The sequence below is a fragment of the Salvelinus alpinus genome, chromosome 2, assembly GCF_045679555.1.
Source record: "Salvelinus alpinus chromosome 2, SLU_Salpinus.1, whole genome shotgun sequence".
In the NCBI taxonomy this organism is placed as follows: Eukaryota; Metazoa; Chordata; class Actinopteri; order Salmoniformes; family Salmonidae; genus Salvelinus; species Salvelinus alpinus.
In genome coordinates this window covers 90,910,990-90,937,196 of record NC_092087.1, presented here as the reverse complement: position 1 = coordinate 90,937,196, position 26,207 = coordinate 90,910,990, and the positions used below count along the sequence as shown (strand labels likewise).

The 26,207-nt window shown below is 42.7% G+C and overlaps 3 protein-coding genes across 4 annotated transcripts in view; 1 reads left to right on the top strand and 2 right to left on the bottom strand.

Annotated features, from left to right (window-relative positions):
- The first annotated feature begins 6,630 nt into the window (after window positions 1-6,630).
- LOC139568207 (pancreatic secretory granule membrane major glycoprotein GP2-like) lies at window positions 6,631-15,807 on the top strand. Its single transcript, XM_071389947.1, has 9 exons — window positions 6,631-6,759; window positions 9,247-9,897; window positions 10,202-10,780; window positions 11,139-11,344; window positions 11,548-11,699; window positions 12,819-13,064; window positions 13,280-13,439; window positions 15,392-15,467; window positions 15,605-15,807. Exons 1-9 carry the CDS (start codon window positions 6,693-6,695, stop codon window positions 15,622-15,624), a joined length of 2,157 nt encoding a protein of 718 aa, XP_071246048.1. The 5' UTR covers window positions 6,631-6,692; the 3' UTR covers window positions 15,625-15,807.
- A 3,513-nt stretch (window positions 15,808-19,320) lies between these two features.
- Window positions 19,321-22,601, bottom strand: LOC139541642 (keratin-associated protein 29-1-like). The gene is made up of 3 exons (XM_071346522.1): window positions 22,593-22,601; window positions 20,134-22,293; window positions 19,321-19,402 (listed from the first exon to the last, which is right to left on the bottom strand). Exons 1-2 carry the CDS (start codon window positions 22,599-22,601, stop codon window positions 21,235-21,237), a joined length of 1,068 nt encoding a protein of 355 aa, XP_071202623.1. The 3' UTR covers window positions 19,321-19,402; window positions 20,134-21,234.
- Window positions 22,587-26,207, bottom strand: part of LOC139568208 (polymeric immunoglobulin receptor-like) — a 10,895-nt gene continuing 7,274 nt past the window's right edge. For both annotated transcript variants that reach the window (XM_071389948.1, XM_071389950.1), the window contains 3 exons: window positions 24,386-24,484; window positions 23,970-24,022; window positions 22,587-23,710 (listed from right to left, as the gene is read on the bottom strand). In XM_071389948.1, coding sequence (XP_071246049.1) covers window positions 23,342-23,710; window positions 23,970-24,022; window positions 24,386-24,484 — 521 coding nt within the window. In that variant the 3' untranslated portion in view covers window positions 22,587-23,341. The remainder of the gene's footprint in view (window positions 23,711-23,969; window positions 24,023-24,385; window positions 24,485-26,207) is intronic.

Genomic DNA, 26,207 nt, shown 5'->3' with positions numbered 1-26,207 from the left:
CTCCAACAGCCAGACCAACGCCACCCGTGCTGTCTACTCCAACAGCCAGACCAACGCCACCCGTGCTGTCTACTCCAACAGCCAGACCAGCGCCACCCGTGATGTCTACTCCAACAGCCATTTAGTTGAAGAAGCTGCTGGACTCCCTCACTGGACCAGTGAGCCTTCCTTTCTCCTGTATCTATCCCCTGGAGAGCAGACGAGCCTTCCTTTCTCCTGTATCTATCCCCTGGAGAGCAGACGAGCCTTCCTTTCTCCTGTATCTATCCCCTGGAGAGCAGACGAGCCTTCCTTTCTCCTGTATCTATCCCCTGGAGAGCAGACGAGCCTTCCTTTCTCCTGTATCTATCCCCTGGAGAGCAGACAAGCCTTCCTTTCTCCTGTATCTATCCCCTGGAGAGCAGACGAGCCTTCCTTTCTCCTGTATCTATCCCCTGGAGAGCAGACGAGCCTTCCTTTCTCCTGTATCTATCCCCTGGAGAGCAGACGAGCCTTCCTTTCTGCTGTATCTATCCCCTGGAGAGCAGACGAGCCTTCCTTTCTCCTGTATCTATCCCCTGGAGAGCAGACGAGCCTTCCTTTCTCCTGTATCTATCCCCTGGAGAGCAGACGAGCCTTCCTTTCTCCTGTATCTATCCCCTGGAGAGCAGACGAGCCTTCCTTTCTCCTGTATCTATCCCCTGGAGAGCAGACGAGCCTTCCTTTCTCCTGTATCTATCCCCTGGAGAGCAGACGAGCCTTCTTTTCTCCTGTATCTATCCCCTGGAGAGCAGACGAGCCTTCCTTTCTCCTGTATCTATCCCCTGGAGAGCAGACGAGCCTTCCTTTCTCCTGTATCTATCCCCTGGAGAGCAGACGAGCCTTCTTTTCTCCTGTATCTATCCCCTGGAGAGCAGACGAGCCTTCCTTTCTCCTGTATCTATCCCCTGGAGAGCAGACGAGCCTTCCTTTCTCCTGTATCTATCCCCTGGAGAGCAGACGAGCCTTCCCTTCTCCTGTATCTTTCCCCTGGAGAGCAGACGAGCCTTCCTTTCTCCTGTATCTTTCCCCTGGAGAGCAGACGAGCCTTCCTTTCTCCTGTATCTATCCCCTGGAGAGCAGACGAGCCTTCCTTTCTCCTGTATCTTTCCCCTGGAGAGCAGATGAGCCTTCCTTTCTCCTGTATCTATCCCCTGGAGAGCAGACGAGCCTTCCTTTCTCCTGTATCTATCCCCTGGAGAGCAGACGAGCCTTCCTTTCTCCTGTATCTTTCCCCTGGAGAGCAGACTGGATGTAGCCGTCACACCTTCCTGGGAGAAATATGACATGTTTACACAGTGTGTTTGCCAAATTACATTTTTCCTGGTTTTCATTTACATTCAAATTGAACCTGTGATCCTTGACGTTGCTAATGCCGTGCTCTATCAACTGAGACATATCTGACTTAAATTGATACTTTGACTCCATTTCTTTTGCTAAATAGCTTTAGCGAGCGCTAGTCGGCTGTACATGCAACTAAACTCCAGTATTTTTCATCCTATATCTTGTTCTCCATCTTGTTTTTAAATAGTGAGTCAACATGTTTTCAACACTTTTATTTCCATGACTGATCAGAACTCATTTTCTCATGATCTCTTGTCTCTCTGCAGCAGACATATATTGAGCAATATGTTTAGAACATCACACATATATTAAGCAATATGTTTAGAACATCAGACATATATTGAGCAATATGTTGGGAACAGCAGACATATATTGAGCAATATGTTCAGAACAGCAGACATATATTGAGCAATATGTTGGGAACAGCAGACATATATTGAGCAATATGTTTAGAACATCACACATATATTAAGCAATATGTTTAGAACATCAGACATATATTGAGCAATATGTTGGGAACAGCAGACATATATTGAGCAATATGTTCAGAACAGCAGACATATATTGAGCAATATGTTTAGAACATCAGACATATATTGAGCAATATGTTGGGAACAGCAGACATATATTGAGCAATATGTTTAGAACATCACACATATATTAAGCAATATGTTTAGAACATCAGACATATATTGAGCAATATGTTGGGAACAGCAGACATATATTGAGCAATATGTTCAGAACAGCAGACATATATTGAGCAATATGTTCAGAACAGCAGACATATATTGAGCAATATGTTGGGAACAGCAGACATATATTAAGCAATATGTTTAGAACATCACACATATATTGAGCAATATGTTTGGAACATCACACATATATTGAGCAATATGTTCAGAACAGCAGACATATATTGAGCAATATGTTCAGAACAGCAGACATATATTGAGCAATATGTTTAGAACATCACACATATATTGAGCAATATGTTTGGAACATCAGACATATATTGAGCAATATGTTTAGAACATCACACATATATTAAGCAATATGTTTAGAACATCAGACATATATTGAGCAATATGTTGGGAACAGCAGACATATATTGAGCAATATGTTCAGAACATCAGACATATATTGAGCAATATGTTCAGAACATCAGACATATATTGAGCAATATGTTCAGAACATCAGACATATATTGAGCAATATGTTCAGAACATCAGACATATATTGAGCAATATGTTGGGAACATCAGACATATATTGAGCAATATGTTCAGAACATCAGACATATATTGAGCAATATGTTCAGAACATCAGACATATATTGAGCAATATGTTCAGAACATCAGACATATATTGAGCAATATGTTGGGAACATCAGACATATATTGAGCAATATGTTCAGAACATCAGACATATATTGAGCAATATGTTTAGAACATCAGACATATATTGAGTAATATGTTCAGAACATCAGACATATATTGAGCAATATGTTCAGAACATCAGACATATATTGAGCAATATGTTTAGAACATCAGACATATATTGAGCAATATGTTCAGAACATCAGACATATATTGAGCAATATGTTTAGAACATCAGACATATATTGAGCAATATGTTGGGAACATCAGACATATATTGAGCAATATGTTTAGAACATCAGACATATATTGAGCAATATGTTTAGAACATCAGACATATATTGAGCAATATGATCAGAACATCAGACATATATTGAGCAATATGTTTAGAACATCAGACATATATTGAGTAATATGTTCAGAACATCAGACATATATTGAGCAATATGTTTAGAACATCAGACCAAACAATAAAATAATTACTTGGGTTTGATGTGTTTCTATGAGATTGTGATATATATATATTAATGTTTAAAACATGTTAGGGTAACTGAGGGCAGGCGCCTCTTTCCCACTGCGTCCCGAGAGGCTAGCAAAAGGCAATTACCAGTTAGCTGATCAGCAGGCAGGCTTGGGGCGGCTCGTCATTGGGTGAAGAGTTCAGAGGTCAGAAGGTCATGTGTTAGTTGCCGGTGGCGGCTCTGTCTGCGGTCACAATCCTTTGGTAAGGATGTGTTTGTCACTGGTAACCTTGTATTTTCACTGCTTGTCTTCTAGGGACCAAAGGGTCAGAGTGAACCAAACAGCACTGCAATGGGACAACAGAGAGCTTCTGTATCTTAACGACTGAGATAATAAAGTTAACTGTACCTTTTTACTATTACATCAGTCTGTTGTGTCATTATATCAATGTCTGCTGTTGACTTTAGGTTAAGCAGAGTCAGGGCTAAGCTGAGGTTCTGATAGAATTTCATCTTGTTCATGTCATTTATTTTCATCATTATTTTTCGACTTAATGTTTCACAGTTAACGTGACTAAACAGCAGGACTTAAATCATTAAGAGGCGTTGCTTCCTTCTTCCTCTATTAAAGGGTTCATGTATTTTTTGTTGGTCCTAATTTGAGAACGGTAGACCCATTTCTTTCAGTATGTACAGAAGGATACATGACATGACCATATTTGGTCGTAGGCCCGTTGCTAAGGTGTTGAGTATGTTATTTACTAAGGTTTTCTAATTGATTGATCAGGCTTAATGTTATTTACTAAGGTTTTCTAATTGATTGATCAGGCTTAATGTTATTTACTAAGGTTTTCTAATTGATTGATCAGGCTTAATGTTATTTACTAAGGTTTTCTAATTGATTGATCAGGCTTAATGTTATTTACTAAGGTTTTCTAATTGATTGATCAGGCTTAATGTTATTTACTAAGGTTTTCTAATTGATTGATCAGGCTTAATGTTATTTGACTCCCTTGTAAGCAATAAAAACAATGTTTTAAAGTATGTGCTAAGTTCATAACTGCCAAACCAAGTAGTGATGCAGCCAGTCACGATCCTCTCAATGGTGCAGCTGTAGAACATTTTGAGGATCTGAGGGCCAAAACCTAATCTTTTCAGCGTCCTGAGGAGAGAGGAAGCGTTGTCAGGCCTCTTCACGACTGAAAATATAAGGGTGCAACCATTTTAAAGTATGTGCTGACTTCATACATGAGTTTCATGGATTCACAGGGGCTCTAAACATTAAATACAAAGCTCTCAAATTGTTCAAGCATGTAGAAGTGAGTTAACACTTAAACAAAATAACAAAACTTGCTGTATCGTCTATAAGCCATAGCGAGAGGGATAATGCCTGTGGAACACTATGGCTCTGTTTCAAATGGCACCCTATTCCCTATTTAGTGCACTACTTTTGACCATCTTAGTGAACAAAAGTAGTGCACTATACAGGGAATAGGGTGCCATTTGAGTCTGTGTTTAGATGAGTGGGAACAGTTCACCTTTCCCTCAGCGTGAATAGTTGATATAATGGCATCATGGTGACAACTGGCTATTGTTGGTCATCTGGAGCAAAGAGAAAAGGGTTTGGAATAAGACAAAGGGATTGAGTCAGATCTTTTCCTGTTATTAACCCGCTGACTAATTGGAGATGTATTACGTGAGCGCAACACAGTTGAAACAGGCATATCTATAGTACAAACAGAAGACTAAAAACTGAACGATAAATGGAACAATGACAAGAACACTGGACAGTGACAAGAACACTGGACAGTGAGCTCCAAAAGTATTGGGACAGTGACAAGAACACTGGACAGTGAGCTCCAAAAGTATTGGGACAGTGACAAGAACACTGGACAGTGAGCTCCAAAAGTATTGGGACAGTGACAACAACACTGGACAGTGAGCTCCAAAAGTATTGGGACAGTGACAACAACACTGGACAGTGAGCTCCAAAAGTATTGGGACAGTGACACATATTTAGTTGTTTTGGCTCTGTACTCCAGCACTTTTGATGTGAAATGATTGGCTAACGTCGAGGTTAAAGTGCAGGCTGTCAGCTTTAATTTGAGGGTATTTTCATCCATATCAGGTGAACTGTTTAGAAATTACAGCACCTTTTGTACACGGTCGACTGATTTTAGGAGACCAAAAGTATTGGGACAAATTCACTTATATGGGTATTAAAGTAGTAAAAAGTTAAGTATTTAGTCCCATATTCATAGCACACGTTGACTACATAAATTAGTTGGATGCATTTGCTATTTGTTCTTGTTGTGTTTCAGATTATTTTGTGCCCAATAGAAATGTATGGTAAATAATGTATTGTGTTATTTTGGAGTCACTTTTAAATGTAAATAAGAATAGAATATGTTTCTAAACACTTCTACATTAATGTGGATGCTACCATGGTTACAGATAATCCTAAATGAATTGTTAATAATGAGAAAGAAAGTTAAAGGCATACATTTCATACTCTCACCCCTGTTATTGTAATGGTGAGAGGTTAGCATGTCTGGGGGTAAGAAGTCAGCCACATGTTAAGTTGTTCTCTGGGTTATTGTCAGACATGAATCACCTCATAAATCATATGGTGTTGACCTAATGCCTCCCATCAGCCACCACACCTGTCCTGTTGATTTAAGGTTTTAGAGATTTCTTTTAAGTTTGCTTAATTCGTTTGAAAACATCCAATTTATTCGACATGCCAGCCAACAGAGCATATAGACTTTAGCTTAATCACAGCCCAGGTTTCCATGGTTATCAGGCGATTGTTGCATTCCTTACGTATGAACGTTGATAGTTGCCATTGAATCTCTTCCAGACCCATTGTTAGCCTGAAATCCAGTCAGGTTGGGCTGACGTTTCACTCCTTTATTCAGGGTCATTGCCAAACAGTTTATCATGACAAGGAGTGTCAAGGAGTGGAATGAGAGCTAAACATACTGGGACCCAGGCTAAGGTATTGTCCCTGGGAATATTGCACAATGTGTCCCGTTTCCCCCACTCCCCGATAACCAGGGTATAAATGCTGAGCTTACAGGTGTGTCCAGCAGTCAGCATCAAGATTTGGTAAGTCAGTACTTCTCTCAGATCACTATTCATACTGTATGGTTAAACAAAGTTGTTTTGGTTTGGTGAAATTAATATATCTGAACTGACTAAGTTTGAAATGTTATATTACCCTCCAGAGGATGTGTGTGTCCACGCTTAATATCTATAGTTGTATTAGATGTTTTGTAACGTGGTTTATTGCAGTCTTGTGACAGAAAATAAAATATTTTTTATCACAATAGGATGACCTGTATAGATACAGTCAAATTAAATCAATTCAAACTTGAATTTAAAAGTGACTGACTATCCAGTAGATGTAAATTGTGGATAAATATAATATAATAAGTGTATTTTCCTTCAGGTTGTGTTCCTCGTTTCTGCCCCTGTAGAAGTAACTACTGTTGATGAGGATGATCCTGGTAGCTCTGCTGGTGCCTCTACTGGTTCTGTCCAGCGCTGGACATACCTCAGGTACACACAATTATACTATATATTTAATACATCAACAGCTGGACATACCTCAGGTACACACAATTATACTATATATTTAATACATCAACAGCTGGACATACCTCAGGTACACACAATTATACTATATATTTAATACATCAACAGCTGGACATACCTCAGGTACACACAATTATACTGTATATTTAATACATCAACAGCTGGACATACCTCAGGTACACACAATTATACTATATATTTAATACATCAACAGCTGGACATACCTCAGGTACACACAATTATACTATATATTTAATACATCAACAGCTGGACATACCTCAGGTACACACAATTATACTATATATTTAATACATCAACAGCTGGACGTACCTCAGGTACACACAATTATACTGTATATTTAATACATCAACAGCTGGACATACCTCAGGTACACACAATTACACTATATATTTAATACATCAAAATATTTACAGTACCAGTCAAAATATGTGTTATGAAATAACACATATGGAATCATGTAGTAACCAAAACAAGTGTTAAACAAATCAAAATATATTAAATATTTTTGAATCTTCAAAGTAGCCTCCCTTGCCTTGATGACAGCTTTGCACACTCTTGGCATTCTCTCAACCAGCTTCATGAGGTAGTCACTTGGAATGCATTTCAATTAAAACTTCTTATGGCTTAGATCCCTCTACCGGGATCGATATGACAACAGCCAGTGAAAGTGCAGTGCGCCAAATTCAAACAACAGAAATCTCATAATTAAAATTCCTCAAACATACAAGTATTTTACACCATTTTAAAGAAAAACGTGTTGTTAATCCCACCACTGTGTCCGATTTCAAAAAGGCTTTAAGACGAAAGCACACCAAACGGTTATGTTAGGTCAGTACCTAGTCAAAGAAAAACACAGCCATTTTTCCAGCCAAAGAGAGGAGTCACAAAAAGCAGAATAGAGATAAAATTCATCACTAACCTTTGATGATCTTCATCAGATGACACTCATAGGACAACATGTTACACAATACATGTATGTTTTGTTCGATAAAGTTCATATTTATATCCAAAAATCTCAGTTTACATTGGCGCGTTACGTTCAGTAATGTTTTGCTTCCAAAACATCCGGTGATTTTGCAGAGAGCCACATCAATTTACAGAAATACTCATCATAAATGTTGATGAAAATACAAGTGTTATGCATGGAACTTTAGATAAACTTCTCAGACGAAAAGTCAAAAAATGCCATTACAGTTCGTAGAAACATGTCAAACGAAGTATAGAATCAATCTTTAGGATGATTTTAACATAAATCTTCAATAATGTTTCAAACGGATAATTCCTTTGTCTTTAGAAATGCAATGGAACGCAGGTCGCTCTCACGGGAGCACGCGTGATCAGCTCATGCCAGACACCTGATTAAAAGAGCTCTCATTCCCCCCTCCTTCATAGTAGAAGCCTGAAACAAGGTTCTAAAGACTGTTGACATCTAGTGGAAGCCTTCGGAAGTGCAATATGAGCCCATAGACACTGTATATTCGATAGGCAATGAGTTGAAAAACTACAAACCTCAGATTTCCCACTTCCTGGTTGGATTTATTCTCAGGTTTTTGCCTGCCATATGAGTTCTGTTATACTCACAGACATCATTCAAACAGTTTTAGAAACTTCAGAGTGTTTGCTATCCAAATCTATCCAAATATTACTCTGGGCACCTTATTCATCCAAGCTACTCAATACTGCCCCCCAGCCATAAGAAGTTTTAACAGGTGTACCTTGTTAAAAGTTAATTTGTGGAATTTCTTTCCTTCTCAATGCGTTTGAGCCAATCAGTTGTGTTGTGACAAGGTAGGGGTGGTATACAGAAGATAGACCCTTGAATGAGTAGGTGTGTCCAAAATATATATTACATAATGAATACTATATATGACAGACAATATATCATTTGTACAATAGATTTTCTCATTGAGTGTCTGCCATATTAAGAAATCAAGTATATTTGGTTAGACAGTATAGGGATAAATGTATCATGTATTAAGTATTGTATTTACTAAGTATTTAATAGAGTTTTTATAAACTGGGTGGTTCGAGCCCTGAATGCTGATTGGCTGACAGCCGTGGTTTATCAGACCGTATACCAGGGTTATGACAAAACATTTATTTTTACTCCTCTAATTACATTGGTAACCAGTTTATAATAGTAATAAGACAACTGGGGTTTGTGATATAGGGCCAATATACAGGGCTAAGGGCTGTGTCCAGCTCCACGATGCATCGTGCCTAAGAACTGCCCTTAGCCGTGGTATATTGGCCACATACCACACCCCTTCATGCCTTATTGCTTAAACAACCCACCACACAATTGACTTCTGTATTTTCTCTGCTCTTTAGTCTCAGAACCTTAAAATGGAGGCATCAAAACCATACAGGTGTATCATGATAACTCAACCTAAAAAGACGAAGAACCCATATATTCCCAAATTCCCACAGGTACAATTGTCACCAGCTGCGAGGCGTGTCACGAACAAGCCGTCTGCCGCACCTCGCCCATGGCAGGTGACATCACATGCACCTGTAAGAAGAGCTTCTCTGGAGACGGCCTCATCTGTTTACCTGGCCACACCGCCGCCGACCACCACCACGCCCCTCGCCGTGTCCGCCGCTCCTATCCCACCTCCAACACCAACCTCGCCCATGTCCGGTTCAGCTGCGGCTTCAACGAGTGCGCCGACGGGGAGGACTGCATCACGGTCGACGGCATCCAGCAGTGCGCCAACCCTTGCAAGATCTACACGGTCCTGAACGACGCCTGGCGTTCCACCAACAACGTCGTGGGCAACAAGCACTGCGACCGCAACGTCCACTGGGACGGCTATTACCGCATGTACATCGGCAACCAGAGCGTGTCCATGCCGGACAAGTGCGTGGATTCGTTCAAGTGCGGCACCCAGGCTCCCTTGTGGCTGGCGTTTCCTCCCCCCCAGCAGGTGGATGAAATTGTCCAGAGTGCAGTCTGCGCCAGCTTCAATGAGGACTGCTGCTGGGTGCAGTCTCAGCCCATCCACGTCAAGGCATGCCCTGGGAACTACTTTGTGTACAAGTTGGTCATGCCTCCCGGGTGCTACTTCGCCTATTGTGCATGTAAGGTTTCACCCCCTGCTTTGCCAAGTTCTGAGTGGGACTTGCTGTTGTTGTTCTGCCTTTTGAATTGAAGTTATTGTATTTACTTCTTTAACTGTTTACTGCTTAGTCATTCACCAGCTGGTTATATACACCATGATGTTCTTCTTATGGCCCTAGATATCAACAGTACTCAGCATATTCATCCATTCATTCATATAGATGTATTGTATGATTCTGGTAATACCAGCATACTAGTTCTTTCAAAACATGAGCGATGAATGTTCCCTCGTAACTGTGTCTCCTGTTTAACTCCTTGTTCCAGATGTGACAGCTCCCACCACAACACCAAAACCAGTCACAACAACCACCACAACAACAACCACCACAACAACAACAAAAGCACCTGTAAAGGTCACCACGACAACACAAACACCTGTAAAGGTCACCACGACAACAAAAGCACCTGTAAAGATCACCACGACAACACAAACACCTGTAAAGGTCACCAAGACAACAAATGCACCTGTAAAAGACACCCCAACAACACAAATACCTGTTACGATACCCACGACAATACAAACACCTGCTAAGATCACCACAACACCGCAAACACCTGTTAAGATTACCACGATAATGCAGACACCGGTTAAGGTCACCACGACAACACAAACACCTATTAAGATCACCACGACAACACAAACATCCGTAAATATCACCACTACGACAAAATCACCAGTAGATGTTGTCACCTCGACAAGAACACCAGTAGACAACAATCGCACCACAACAACAACACAGTCACAGGTTGCCACGACTACGCCAAAAGCAATGTGTGGTACCTGCAGAGCGGGGGAGACCTGCGTGAGCAATGATGGGGTCACTTGGCGGTGTGAGAGGCCAGGTGAGTTCTCAGAAAACACCTGCTTGAGGACTTATGTACAATCTTAGAAACAAAGGTGCTATCTAGAACCTAAAAGGGTTCTTCGGCTGCCCCCATAGGAGAACCCTTTGAAGAACCCTTTTTTGGTTCCAGGTAGAAGCCTATTGGGTTCCAAGAGGAACCCCTTCCCTAGAGGGTTCGACATGGAACCAAAAAGGGTTCTCCTATGGAAACAGCCAAAGAACCATTTTGAAATCATTTTTTCTAGGAGTGTATATGAGAATTTGTAATTCCTTCTTTTCATTTTGGGTTCTTGAATAACTTCTTTCCTGTTGTGTTTCTTTTCTCATCCCTCTCTCGCTCTCTTTCTCTCTTACAGATCAGCCTGTTTTGCTGCACCCAGCGGTAGTGTGTGGGCGGAGCCTGGTACAGGTGGGTCTCAACAGGACTAACCTGGAGGCCGCTGGTCTGGATGCCACCACCGCTAACCTGGCCGACCCCCGGTGTAATACTCACGAAGATCGTGGCGGCATGGTATGGTACCAGGTGGAGCGCACGGAGGGCACCTGCGGAAACACTCTGGAGGTGAGAACAGACCCCGACCCGTTCACCCCGTTCCTCACCAAAACCTTCAACAGAGAACACTTCCTGTGAGACATGTTGCCATCAACAGAAAATGATGAACAGATGAACTGAAATACAATAGTCCAAGAATTGTATTATTCTGAGGACTGGTGAGAGGTCCTCTCCTGGCTTCTAATCTTCTTCCCTTTTCCCCCTTTCACCAGACAAACGGATCTGATGCCATCTTTTCCAACAGTTTATTCATCTACCACATTCACAACGTGTCCTTCAGCCGACCCGTGAGCGTGCCCTTCTCCTGTGCCTACCCTCTGGAATCAGAGACCAGCCTGGATATGGCCATCAAACCCTACCTGTCGTAAGTGGAGACGTTGCAGTAAACAATGTCAAACATGGACAATGTAACACAACAGGGGTGCAACTTTCACTTGGGACGGGGGGGGACATGTCCCCCTCCTCCACATTCTGAATTTACATTTTTGTCCCCCCCCCCAAGTTTTATCATTGGAATGTGATTCAATACAGGCAATGGTGTACTTTAGGACCATGCAGACGCCTCCGAGCAGTCGGGTAGGCTGTTTGGAGGGTTTATACGACTGGATTTAAACATGATAATAATTATGTCCCCCCCACTTCTAAAACCAAACCCTGTAACACAATGTAACACAATGCAGGCGAACACATGTCGGACTGTCAGTATCCTGTTAATGTATAGACAGTTATTACTTTAAACCTGTGGTTTTTGATGATCCTTTAGATAACTAGATAAGAGTTTTGCACCTCCTCTGTCCGCTCATCACAGTACTGGTTGTTCTGGTTGTTCTGGTTGTACTGGTTGTTCTGGTTGTACTGGTTGTTCTGGTTGTTCTGGTTGTAGTGGTTGTTCTGGTTGTTCTGGTTGTACTGGTTGTTCTGGTTGTAGTGGTTGTTCTGGTTGTTCTGGTTGTACTGGTTGTTCTGGTTGTTCTGGTTGTACTGGTTATTCTGGTTGTACTGGTTGTTCTGGTTGTACTGGTTGTTCTGGTTGTTCTCGTTGTTCTGGTGGACTGGTTGTTCTGGTTGTACTGGTTGTACTGGTTGTTCTGGTTGTTCTGGTTGTACTGGTTGTTCTGGTTGTACTGGTTGTTCTGGTTGTACTGGTTGTTCTGGTTGTACTGGTTGTACTGGTTGTTCCAACAAAATACTCAGCTGAAGCTGGCTGTGTAATAGTGTTAAAACTATAATAATAATCATTTCTTATCTTATCTAAAGTCACTTTGGGTGTCTTGAAAAGTGCTTCAAAAATAATGTGTATTTATTGTTATTATTATTATTTTAATTATAATTATTGTTATTATAAATAATAATATAAACGATTCATTTTACTGAGCCTGTAAAGTGCATTTCTCGCATTTCTCACCCAAGTCACTTTGTTTGTCCTTCACCATCTCTGACGGCATCTCTTATTAACCAAATCTCCTATTTGCCCATTTGACAGGCTGAAGGATGTCCAAGTCGGTAAGGGCTCCAAAGTGGGCTCCAACATGACTCTGTACCACAGCGACAACTTCACAAAGGCTTACCCAGCGGGCGGAGTCACCTTGCCGGTGGGTTCCGTGCTGCACGTGGGTGTGTCCGTAGAGGAGTCCGAGACGGAGCGTTTCGTGGTCGTTCTGGAGGACTGCTATGCCACACAATCCCCCGACTCTAAAGACATCATGCGATACTACATCATTCAGAACAAGTATGTGTGTCTTGGTTTATACTCAAGGAACACATGGAGGTTTTCCCAGACACAGATTACGTCTGGTCCTGAACACTTTAAATTGAGCTTCTCCATTGAGAATGCTTTTTACTCCAGGACCAGGCTTATTCTGTGTCTGAGAAACCGGAACCCTAATATTTGTGTATTTTCTGTTGCGTTATCTAACCTAAACCCTGACCCTCCCTGTTTCTTAGATGTCCGACTGAATTACGTCAGGTGAGGGTGGAGGAGAGCGGCTCGTCTCTCAGGGCTCGCTTCTCTGCTCTGCTGTTCCTGTACCAGGGGGACTACCGGGATGTCTTCCTGCACTGCAGACTCAGCCTTTGTGACCAGAGGAGATCCTCCTGCACTCCAGTGAGTCCTGCATCTTTCCCGCTGACTCATCCACTCTGTTTGTGGTCTCTCTCTGGTCTCACTAATTTTGTGTGTGGTGGTTTCTGACTCTCCTGAGTCTCTCTGTCTCAGTATCTGGTCTCTCTGACTCCTTCCCGTCTCTCTGTCTCAGTGTCTGGTCTCTCTGTCTCAGTGTCTGGTCTCTCTGACTCCTTCCCGTCTCTCTGTCTCAGTGTCTGGTCTCTCTGACTCCTCGTCTCTCTGTCTCAGTGTCTGGTCTCATTGACTCCTTCTCATCTCTCTGTCTCAGTGTCTGGTCTCTCTGACTCCTCATCTCTCTGTTTCAGTGTCTGGTCTCTCTGACTCCTCGTCTCTCTGTCTCAGTGTCTGGTCTCTCTGGCTTTCCTGAGTCTCTCTGTCTCAGTCGCTGGTCTCTCTGACTCCTCATCTCTCGGTCTCAGTGTCTGATCTCTCTGACTCCTCATCTCTCTGTCTCAGTGTCTGGTCTCTCTGGCTCTCCTGAGGCTCTCTGTCTCAGTAGCTGGTCTCTCTGACTCCTCATCTCTCTGTCTCGGTGTCTGGTCTCCCTGACTCCTTCTCGTCTCAGTGTCTGGTCTCTCTGAGTCCTTCTCGTCTCTCTGTTTCAGTGTCTGGTCTCTCTGACTCCTTCTCGTTTCAGTGTCTGGTCTCTCTGACTCCTTCTCGTCTCTCTGTCTCAGTGTCTGGTCTCTCTGACTCCTCGTCTCTCTGTCTCAGTGTCTGGTCTCTCTGACTCCTCGTCTCTCTGTCTCAGTGTCTGGTCTCTCTGACTCCTTCTCGTCTCAGTGTCTGGTCTCTCTGACTTCTTCTCGTCTCTCTGTCTCAGTGTCTGGTCTCTCTGACTCCTTGTCTCTCTGTCTCAGTGTCTGGTCTCCCTGACTCCTTCTCGTCTCTCTGTCTGGTCTTTCTGACTCCTCGTCTCTCTGTCTCAGTGTCTGGTCTCTCTGGCTCTCCTGAGTCTCTCTGTCTCAGTAGCTGGTCTCTCTGACCCCTCATCTCTCTGTCTCAGTGTCTGGTCTCTCTGACTCCTCATCTCTCTGTCTCAGTGTCTGGTCTCTCTGACTCCTTCTCGTCTCTCTGTCTGGTCTCTCTGACTCCTCGTCTCTTTGTCTCAGTGTCTGGTCTCTCTGACTCCTCATCTCTTTGTTTCAGTGTCTGGTCTCTCTGACTCCTCATCTCTCTGTCTCAGTGTCTGGTCTCTCTGGCTCTCCTGAGTCTCTCTGTCTCAGTAGCTGGTCTCTCTGACTCCTTCTCATCTCTCTGTCTCAGTGTCTGGTCTCTCTGACTCCTTGTCTCAGTGTCTGGTCTCTCTGACTCCTTCTCATCTCTCTGTTTCAGTGTCTGGTCTCTCTGACTCCTCGTCTCTCTGTCTCAGTGTCTGGTCTCTCTGACTTCTTCTCGTCTCTCTGTCTCAGTGTCTGGTCTCTCTGACTCCTTCTCGTCTCTCTGTCTCAGTGTCTGGTCTCTCTGACTCCTTCTCGTCTCTCTGTCTCAGTGTCTGGTCTCTCTGACTCCTTCTCGTCTCAGTGTCTGGTCTCTCTGACTCCTTCTCGTCTCAGTGTCTGGTCTCTCTGACTCCTTCTCATCTCTCTGTTTCAGTGTCTGGTCTCCCTGACTTCTTCTCGTCTCTCTGTCTCAGTGTCTGGTCTCTCTGACTCCTTCTCGTCTCAGTGTCTGGTCTCTCTGACTCCTTCTCGTCTCAGTGTCTGGTCCCTCTGACTTCTTCTTGTCTCTCTGTCTCAGTGTCTGGTCTCTCTGACTCCTTCTTGTCTCAGTGTCTGGTCTCTCTGACTCCTTCTCATCTCTCTGTTTCAGTGTCTGGTCTCTCTGACTTCTTCTCGTCTCTCTGTCTCAGTGTCTGGTCTCTCTGGCTCTCCTGAGACTCTCTGTCTCAATGTCTGGTCTCTCTGACTCCTTCTCGTCTCTCTTCTCAGGTATGCACCAAAAGGAAATATCGCTCTGTCACCCCCTCCGTCCCCCTCGAACCCCTCACCATCGGACCAATCACCTGTGAGTACGACCTCATAAGTTATCAATCAAAACCAATAAGTGAATAGATGTCAATCAAACAAATTATTTTGATGTCAGTGATGGACACTCAGGTAACTAACTAAATAACTAACAGTGTATTTGATTTTGACTTTCAGGGTCCCAAAATGAAGTTTGAACTTCATGAATCCCTGTCATGCTTCCTGTATCCTAAATAAACAATGAACTCAGTTATTTAAATGATTTATGTGAAGTTCATAAACCTATCTCACCTATACATCATTTATGTCGTAAACCAAGCCATTTCATATTTAACATCTTACATACATCCAGTTATAAATAAGGATATTTTTAGGATATTTTAATATTTTTCTTATGACTAGAATAATTGGGAAAACATTTATTTATTGAATCAACACAAATTCATTGTTGAACCTTTAACTAAGGCGTGAGGCCAGAAAGTGTATGTGCTGGACACTAATGTTTGAAACTAAATGGACATCTAGTTGGGATTATATCAACACAAACATCTCCCTTTTCTACTTCACACTGCAGCTATAATATTATTTCATCCTATAGGTCTAAAATGCTTTGTTTATGCAGTAATTTAATAGTGTTATTAAAGATGATAAATGTATGTATCAATGTATCAATGTACTGTGCATGTAGTGTACTATTACTCTAAAATGCGTTGTATGTGCAGTAATTTAATAGTGTTAATAAAATAAAAATGATAAATATATGTATAAATGTATTAATGTATGAATAATGTACAGGGAATGTAGTGTACTATTGCTCTAAAATGCTTTGCATGTGCAGTAATTTAATAGTGTTAATAAAATATAAATTATAAATATATGTATAAATGTATTAATATATGAATAATGTACTGGGCATGTAGTGTACTATTGCTATAGCTTAGTTCTTTCTCTTTGGGATCAGTCAAGACAATGATGAACCAGTAGGTGTCAGTATTACCACAGAAACACTGGTAGAAGTCTGCATCATGACGACACAACAACAGCACACTTAGAAAGAGGAAATTCCAATGAATTAAGTAATTAATTAATTAAAAGGACAATCTCTTTTCATCATCATTGTCATTATTGACAGCACATTGTCTACATATGTGAAAACGGCACATTTCTACAAGTTGTAGAAACAAATAGGAAGTTAAAAAGTTCTACCCGATGACATCATCAGAAGTTACAACGTGTTAACAACATTGGCTGTGTTCCAAAATGTGCACTTGTGTTCTGCATTCTCCTGTTCTTTCACAGGTGATCTACCAAGAACACCTGAGAGAGCAATCTGTTTAGTATGGAAGAATGTAGATCGCTTAAAATCTGTTATAATTTAAATGCACTTCAACGTGACCTCTAACCTAAACAGGAAACTGCATCATCACACAGCCGGCGTTAACAAAGCTAGCATTGATGCTAGGTATCTTTGAGCAACTTGTGCTAGCAATTCGGTGAACATCGCAGGTTACGTATGTAACCACGGTTATGTGAGCTATTGGATCACTCCAATATGGTATCCTTCCAGGTGGCAGCATACATTCTGAGTAAGAATTTCAGATTAGTACCGTGTACCGGGTAGTGCTGCGACTGACCACCTTAAATAGCTGCCGCGCACTACTTCCACCTCGTGTCCTTTTCAAGGCGCTGTAGATCACCAACAAAAAGGATTGGAGTAATCCAACAGCTCACTTAAACGTGGTTACATAGGTAACATTTGTTATGTACCAGTATATTGGATCACTCCAATATGGTATCACAATACCAGATGAATCGGTGAACTAGGTAAGTGCCAGATAGAGAGCAAAGTCCCATAGGACTGAGCTCAGGGCAGTCATAGTTGATATGTTCCCCACTTAGGGGATGCCCAACTGGCCGAGGCGCAAATGTCATTGAGGGGAACTCCTCGGAGCAGTGACCACAATGTAGCTACTCCTCTAGTAGAATGCACCACTACAGCAGAGGTCAGAGGTCAGAGGCCCACGATGTAGCTACTCCTCTAGTAGAATGCACCACTACAGCAGAGGTCAGAGGCCCACGATGTAGCTACTTCTCTAGTAGAATGCACCACTACAGCAGAGGTCAGAGGTCAGAGGCCCACGATGTAGCTACTCCTCTAGTAGAATAAACCACTACGGCAGAGGTCAGAGGTCAGAGGTCCACGATGTAGCTACTTCTCTAGTAGAATGCACCACGACAGCAGAGGTCAGAGTTCAGAGGTCCACGATGTAGCTACTCTAGTAGAATGCACCACTAGGAAGGTAGAGGCCGGCTGGCCAGCCGATATGCTGTAGTAATAGTGTCCACAATCCAGTGTGAGTCTTTGTATCGATAGACTCTGGCCCAGAACTCTCTCATCATTGCAAACGAATAGCCAAACAGTCTGTCTTATTGCCTGTGTCTGTGTAATGTAAGTGGCCAAGGCACACTTGGCGAAACCCGCAGCCGTGGGAGGAGCATATGCAGACAAATGTAAAGGCCGGTTCACATCTGTTAAACAGGACCTTCAGCAAGAATGAGGGGTTAAGACGGAGGGTGACACTCCTCTTGTCTGGACCCATTCTGAAAAAATTCAGTGCTCACTGAAAAGGCATGCAGTTCACTCACCCTCTTAGTGGAGGTATTAGCCAACGGGAATGCCATCTTCATGGATAGGTGCTTCAAAGTCATCGACTCTAGGGGCTCGAGGGTGGCTTAGCAATCGCTGACAGCACCACGTTAACGATCCAGTTTGGCATCGTGCCATTGCTGGACACAGACATCGAACTCCCTTCGTAATTTGGAGAGCAATGGGCAGCCACAAATGGGTCCCTGTTGGCCTTCCTCATGACATGCCTAGATAGCGTCTAAATACACTCTCAATGTGGAGGCCGCTTGGCCTGCATCAAGCAGTGACATATGGCTCTCAAACCAGGTACAGAATATGACCCACCACATTTGTTTTGATGCATTGGTGGAAGAAACGATGGCGCTCCGCAACGTGTTCACCACATTGTCCTGAAGGCCTAGACTGGTCCACTAACGCCTTCAGAGGCCAAGCCTGAAGCTGGAGGCGGTGCGGGTCCGGATGCCACAGTGTCCCCCTAGCCTGAAGAGAAGGTCGGGCCTCAGGGGCAGGAAATGCTGTCCTACCAGGTAGGGCTGGAACTGGTGAAGAGCCAGGTGAACCACCCTGAGATCCAGGTAGGGCTGGAACTGGTGAAGAGCCAGGTAAACCACCCTGAGATCCAGGTAGGGCTGGAACTGGTGAAGAGCCAGGTGAACCACCCTGAGATCCAGGTAGGACTGGAACTGGTGAAGAGCCAGGTGAACCACCCTGAGATCCAGGTAGGGCTGGAACTGGTGAAGAGCCAGGTGAACCACCCTGAGATCCAGGTAGGGCTGGAACTGGTGAAGAGCCAGCTGAACCACCCTGAGATCCAGGTAGGGCTGGAACTGGTGAAGAGCCAGGTGAACCACCCTGAGATCCAGCAAATTGCCAGCCGAGATGCTGCAGTAACAGAGTCCAACATGCAATGTGAGAGTCCGGTCAGATGGTCACTGGCCCAGAACTCTCTCCCCAAAGTTAACGGAAACTCATAAAGCTTTCATATTGCCTGCATCTGTGAAAAGTGTCCATTGCCCTAGTCGTGCAAAACACACCTGTGGGAAGCTCCAGTTCACCCGCAACAGCGAGAGGGGAGTGTGTGGACAACTGTAATGGCCGGTTAACTTCTGTCATACAGATTCCTTGGCCAGAATGAGGGGTTGACACTCTATCACGGCTGTTGAAAGGAGAGGACCAAGGTGCAGCGTCGTTAGCGTGCATTTTCTTTATTAAATAAAAATGACGCCGAACAAAACAATTAAAACTACAAAAAACAAACTGTGAAGCTCAAAGGCTATGTGCCCTAAACAAAGTCAACTTCCCACAATGGCAGGTGGAGAAAGGGCTACCTAAGTATGGTTCCCAATCAGAGACAACGATAGACAGGGCTGCCTAAGTATGGTTCCCAATCAGAGACAACGATAGACAGGGCTCCCTAAGTATGGTTCCCAATCAGAGACAACGATAGACAGGGCTACCTAAGTATGGTTCCCAATCAGAGACAACGATAGACAGGGCTCCCTAAGTATGGTTCCCAATCAGAGACAACGATAGACAGGGCTCCCTAAGTATGGTTCCCAATCAGAGACAACGATAGACAGGGCTCCCTAAGTATGGTTCCCAATCAGAGACAACGATAGACAGGGCTCCCTAAGTATGGTTCCCAATCAGAGACAACGATAGACAGGGCTACCTAAGTATGGTTCCCAATCAGAGACAACGATAGACAGGGCTACCTAAGTATGGTTCCCAATCAGAGACAACGATAGAAAGGGCTCCCTAAGTATGGTTCCCAATCAGAGACAACGATAGAAAGGGCTCCCTAAGTATGGTTCCCAATCAGAGACAACGATAGAAAGGGCTCCCTAAGTATGGTTCCCAATCAGAGACAACGATAGAAAGGGCTCCCTAAGTATGGTTCCCAATCAGAGACAACGATAGACAGGGCTACCTAAGTATGGTTCCCAATCAGAGACAACGATAGACAGGGCTACCTAAGTATGGTTCCCAATCAGAGACAACGATAGAAAGGGCTACCTAAGTATGGTTCCCAATCAGAGACAACGATAGACAGGGCTACCTAAGTATGGTTCCCAATCAGAGACAACGATAGACAGCTGTCCCTGATTGAGAACCATACCAGCAGCTATTTAAAACCTCTTTTGGCAAGGCGTGCCGCTAGCGACCCACCTCGACAACATCCGGTGAAATTGCAGAGCGCCAAATTCAAATGACAGAAAAAGTAATAATAAACATTCATGAAAATACAAGTGTTATACATCTGTTAAAATATTAACTTCTTGTTAATCCAGCCGCTTTGTCAGACTTCAAAAAGGCTTTACGGCGAAAGCATACCATGCGATTATCTGAGGACAGCGCCCCGCTTACAAAAGCATACAAACATTTCATATGCATATCCTAGCTTCTGGGGCTGAGTAACAGGCAGTTTACTTTGGACACGTTTGTCATCCAAACTTCAAAATACTGCCCCCTAGTCCAAATAAGTTTTTAATAAGTTTCCAAATAAGCACTACCCAGTACACAGGACTAATCTGAAATTTTTACTCGGAATCTATCCTGCCGATTGGATGGATACCATATTGGAGAGATCCAATATAGTGCTACATTACATGACTACATGACTCCTGACAACGTAGTGAAACTCTTCTCCCAGTAAAATTGAACAGTGCTTCTACACCTGCTTTGCTTGCTGTTTGGGGTTTTAGGCTGGGTTTCTGTACAGCACTTCGAGATATTAGCTGATGTACGAAGGGCTATATAAAATAAACTTGATTTGATTTGATTTGAATCCTGGGGCAACATTATGGGTGAGATTTTCAAGCCGCAAGATATTTTCAAGGTGCTAAACATTTCTTAGCTTTTCTCAAAGATGCTTTGAGTGACTATTCATGCAATGTCATGACTTTGACTTTTATTTTACTGCCGCAGAAACAGGAAGTGACTATGGCACAATTTTAGTTGTGCAATAGAGCGCGGATCTGTGCGACACAATACCTATTTTACACCACGAAAATGGTGCCCTAAATTTGCATAATAATGCAACTCACTTGAGATTTGCTGGATGAATGTCATTAACCCCTGACCTCTAGACGGGCTCCTTCTCCAGAAAAATGTTACTACTTTAAAGCTAATTTCCTGCAATTTATTTCTGACACTTTATTCAGATAGTAATGAAACAGAGAAACAGGCAAATGGAGAGGAACAGTGGGAAGGTTTGGTCCCTGTTCTCAGGTGCAAAAGTTATGTAACATGTTCCGGGAGTGTTACAACTACAACAAGGCTCTGAACAGGAAACACTAATATTAATGGTTGATGGGAGTGGGGGAGTGTTACCATAACAACAAGACTCTGAACAGGAAACACTAATATTAATGGTTGATGGGAGTGGGGGAGTGTTACCATAACAACAAGACTCTGAACAGGAAACACTAATATTAATGGTTGATGACAGTGGGGGAGTGTTACAACTACAACAAGGCTCTGAACAGGAAATACTAATATTAATGGTTGATGGGAGTGGGGGAGTGTTACCATAACAACAAGGCTCTGAACAGGAAACACTAATATTAATGGTTGATGACAGTGGGGGAGTGTTACAACTACAACAAGGCTCTGAACAGGAAATACTAATATTAATGGTTGATGGGAGTGGGGGAGTGTTACCATAACAACAAGGCTCTGAACAGGAAACACTAATATTAATGGTTGATGACAGTGGGGGAGTGTTACCATAACAACAAGGCTCTGAACAGGAAATACTAATATTAATGGTTGATGACAGTGGGGGAGTGTTACAACTACAACAAGGCTCTGAACAGGAAATACTAATATTAATGGTTGATGGGAGTGGGGGAGTGTTACCATAACAACAAGGCTCTGAACAGGAAACACTAATATTAATGGTTGATGACAGTGGGGGAGTGTTACAACTACAACAAGGCTCTGAACAGGAAACACTAATATTAATGGTTGATGGGAGTGGGGGAGTGTTACCATAACAACAAGACTCTGAACAGGAAACACTAATATTAATGGTTGATGGGAGTAGGGGAGTGTTACAACTACAACAAGGCTCTGAACAGGAAATACTAATATTAATGGTTGATGGGAGTGGGGGAGTGTTACCATAACAACAAGGCTCTGAACAGGAAATACTAATATTAATGGTTGATGGGAGTGGGGGAGTGTTACCATAACAATAAGGCTCTGAACAGGAACACTAGCTAACGGTTGATGACAGTGGGGGAGTGTTACCATAACAACAAGACTCTGAACAGGAAACACTAATATTAATGGTTGATTGCAGTGGGGGAGTGTTGCCATAACAACAAGAGCCTGTACGGGAAACACTAATATTAATGGTTGATGGTTAATGGTTATGTTTAAAAGGTTGAAATAAGGCAGCAAAACAATATTACAATACATGAAAAAGAAAACAGCATCAACAGTTTTAAGAAATTGCTATGTTTTACAGAACACCAACTCATAAATAACTAGAGCACACAACTAATATTTCACAACTTTCATGATTCAATATGTACTTTATTTTGTTACCGTAACAATAAGACTCTAAACAACCAGAAAAAATGTAAATAAACTATAATTTTTCATACGGAAAGAAGTATGTTCAATTGAAAAGTAAAATTAGCAAGTGCACGTCCTCTCCTCGCACGCCCGCAGACTGATTTTCAACTGTGACTCTTTGTACCAAAACTCCAAATTCTTCCTCGTTTTTGAAGAAAAGCCTGAAACCTTGAACAAAGACTGTTGACATCTAGTGGAAGCTATTGGAATTGCAATCTGGGAGCTGGAATTGCATAGGACCCATAGCTTTCCATTATAAGAGCCTGGGACCTAAAAAAAAAATAACTGGTTGGTTTTTGTTTGGATTTCCTCCTACCATATCAATTGTGTTATAGGATCATAAATTATTTTAACATTTCTACAAACTTCAAAGTGTTTCCTATCCAATGCTACCAATTATATGCATATCCTTGCTTCTGGGCATGAGTAACAGGCAGTTTAATTTGGGCACGTCAGTCAGGCGGAAATTCAGAAAACTAGACCCTAGCCCTAAGAAGGGGGGAGTGTTACCATAACAACAAGGCTATGAACAGGAAACACTATATTTAGAGAGAGAGAGAGAGAGAGAGAGAGAGAGAGAGAGAGAGAGAGAGAGAGAGAGAGGTCAGCGCATATAGTTAAAATATGTCTCTTGTGATTGGTCGCCAGTGTGTGTATGTATCTTGTGATTGGTTGCCATTGACTCAGGTGTCTCTGGGTTTGCTGATTGTGGAGTAGATGGGAGGAGCCTCAGAGGAGCTGTGTGGATGATTGACAGTAGAGTAGGCGGGGCTTTGACCAAAGTTCACAGTAGCATAGTCACATGATGAAGTGCCCACTTTAGCAATGGAAGCCGTGGCTTCATTGGGGCAGCTGCCCTCTTTAGTAATGGTGTCAGTGGCTTCGTTGGGGAATCTGGGGATCTTGTGGAAGTTGACGCTGGAGTAGTGGAGAGAGTCAGAGTGGCTTGTGGGTAAGTTGACGGTGGCATAGATGGTGGAGGTCGCAGCGTCTGAGTCTGACTGTAGGGGGCGCTCCTTTATCTCTTCATAGTCACCATCACCATGACAACCCTGGAAAGGAAGAAGAGGAGGAAGAGGAGTAGGGAGAGGGAGAGGAGGAGGAGGAGGCAGAGTAGGGAGAGGGAGAGGAGGAGGAGGAGGAGGAGGAGATGTAGGAGAGAGATACAAGGAGAGAGAGATAGACAGAGAGCGAGAGAGAGAGAGAGAGGCAGAGGGGAGTAGAGGAAGAGGAGACAATAGTATGACTAATAAAACACAACTCATTGACATCTTTCAATCCAAAAATAATAATTATAATACAGACACTGACCCCTTCATTGATTCCTGTGTCTGGACTCACTCTGTGTGTTGAAGAGACATATCCTGTGGAACACAACACACACACATCACTCAGAGAGAGAGAGAGAGAGAGAGGAAGAGAGAGAAGAGCGTTTCACATCCCCAGAACCAGGCAGGTGTCAGACACTCCTCAGGGACTATTCATTCTCTTCTTCTCAACCAGGGCGCAATGATGATGTGGATATTATGCAAATTAATTTATCTGAAATAAAACTGAGATATTTGAAAAAGGGGAACATACTCTAGTTTTATAGACCTGTGTGTGTGTGTGTGTGTGTGTGTGTGTGTGTGTGTGTGTGTGTGTGTGTGTGTGTGTGTGTGTGTGTGTGTGTGTGTGTGTGTGTGTGTGTGTGTGTGTGTGTGTGTGTGTGTGTGTGTGTTTCTCACCTGTGGCCTTGTTGTATTTCCATCTGTAGACTATGATCAGGCTGATCACCAGCAGTAACACTACCAGACTAACAGACACCATGACGACCACTGAGGTACCTGGAACACACACACACACACACACACACACACACACACACACACACACACACACACACACACACACACACACACACACACACACACACACACACACACACACACACACACACACACACACACACACACACACACACAAACTGTTACGTAACAGATTAGACAAACCTACTGTTACACTATACTTGCTAAGTCTAGGGGTCGTGGCCTTGCATACTGTTCTGCAACTTGACTAGGTGTTCTGTAAACTGACGAGGTGTTCTGTAACCTGACTAGGTGTTCTGTAACCTGACTAGGTGTTCTGTAACCTGACTAGGTGTTCTGTAACCTGACGAGGTGTTCTGTAACCTGACTAGGTGTTCTGTAACCTGACTAGGTGTTCTGTAACCTGACTAGGTGTTCTGTAACCTGACTAGGTGTTCTGTAACTGTTAGGAATTTTGTTAATAATAATTAAAACAATTTCTAGATTTAGATAAAACTATAACTAATTGAACTCTGCACGCCTAGTGAAAAGAGATCTGTGCTGTGGGTTATAAAATAAGCAGAAAGGGTCGTTAAACTATGGTTGAACTGACCCAACTTAGCCCTGAGATGTTTAGATTAAGTAGTGAGTAACTTTTTAGGTCTTCCATTATCTTGAGTTGTCTGCTAAAGTGGTAATAAATTATAGTGAGCCTTCAGGAGAATAGATTATATTGTGTGTCATGTGTGTGCGCTGGGAAGTTGGAATGAACTTTTGAACCTGTTTTCTATTAGTCAGGACGAGGAGATTTATTCTGTAACCTATGACGTCATATCTTGTATATAAACCTGTTGTTTATGGTCAAATGGTAGCGTGCTCCGAGAATAAATACTATTATCTAATTTTAATACGACTGTATCCTGTCTATTTTATGTTAATAAGTATCTTACACATTCTTATAAATAGACAGATTGATTTAAATTAATGAGTACATTAGAGGAATTATTTAATTCCCTCAACAGTAACTTTACAAGGTGGTCTTTAACCTGACAAGGTGTTCTGTAATTTTACAAGGTGTTCTGTAACCTGACAAGGTGTTCTGTAATTTTACAAGGTGGTCTTTAACCAGACAAGGTGTTCTGTAACCTGACTAGGTGTTCTGTAACCTGACGAGGTGTTCTGTAACCTGACAAGGTGTTCTGTAACTTCACAATGTGTTCTGTAACCTGACAAGGTGTTCTGTAACCTGACGAGGTGTTCTGTAACCTGACAAGGTGTTCTGTAACTTCACAATGTGTTCTGTAACCTGACAAGGTGTTCTGTAACTTCACAATGTGTTCTGTAACCTGACAAGGTGTTCTGTAACTACACAAGGTGTTCTGTAACTGTACAAGGTGTTCTGTAACCTGACTAGGTGTTCTGTAACTTTACTAGGTGTTCTGTAACCTGACTAGGTGTTCTGTAACTTTACAAGGTGTTCTGTAACCTGACATGGTGTTCTGTACCTTTACAAGGTGGTCTGTAACCTGACAAGGTGTTCTGTAACTTTGCAAGGTTGTCTGTAACCTGACAAGGTGTTCGTAACTTTACAAGGTGTTCTGTAACTTTACAAGGTGACACTGCATACAGACATGTCTATCACTAACCTACCCTCATATCATAACACTAACCTACCCTCATATCATAACACTAACCTACCCCTCATATCATAACACTACATACAGACATGTCTACCACTAACCTACCCTCATATCATAACACT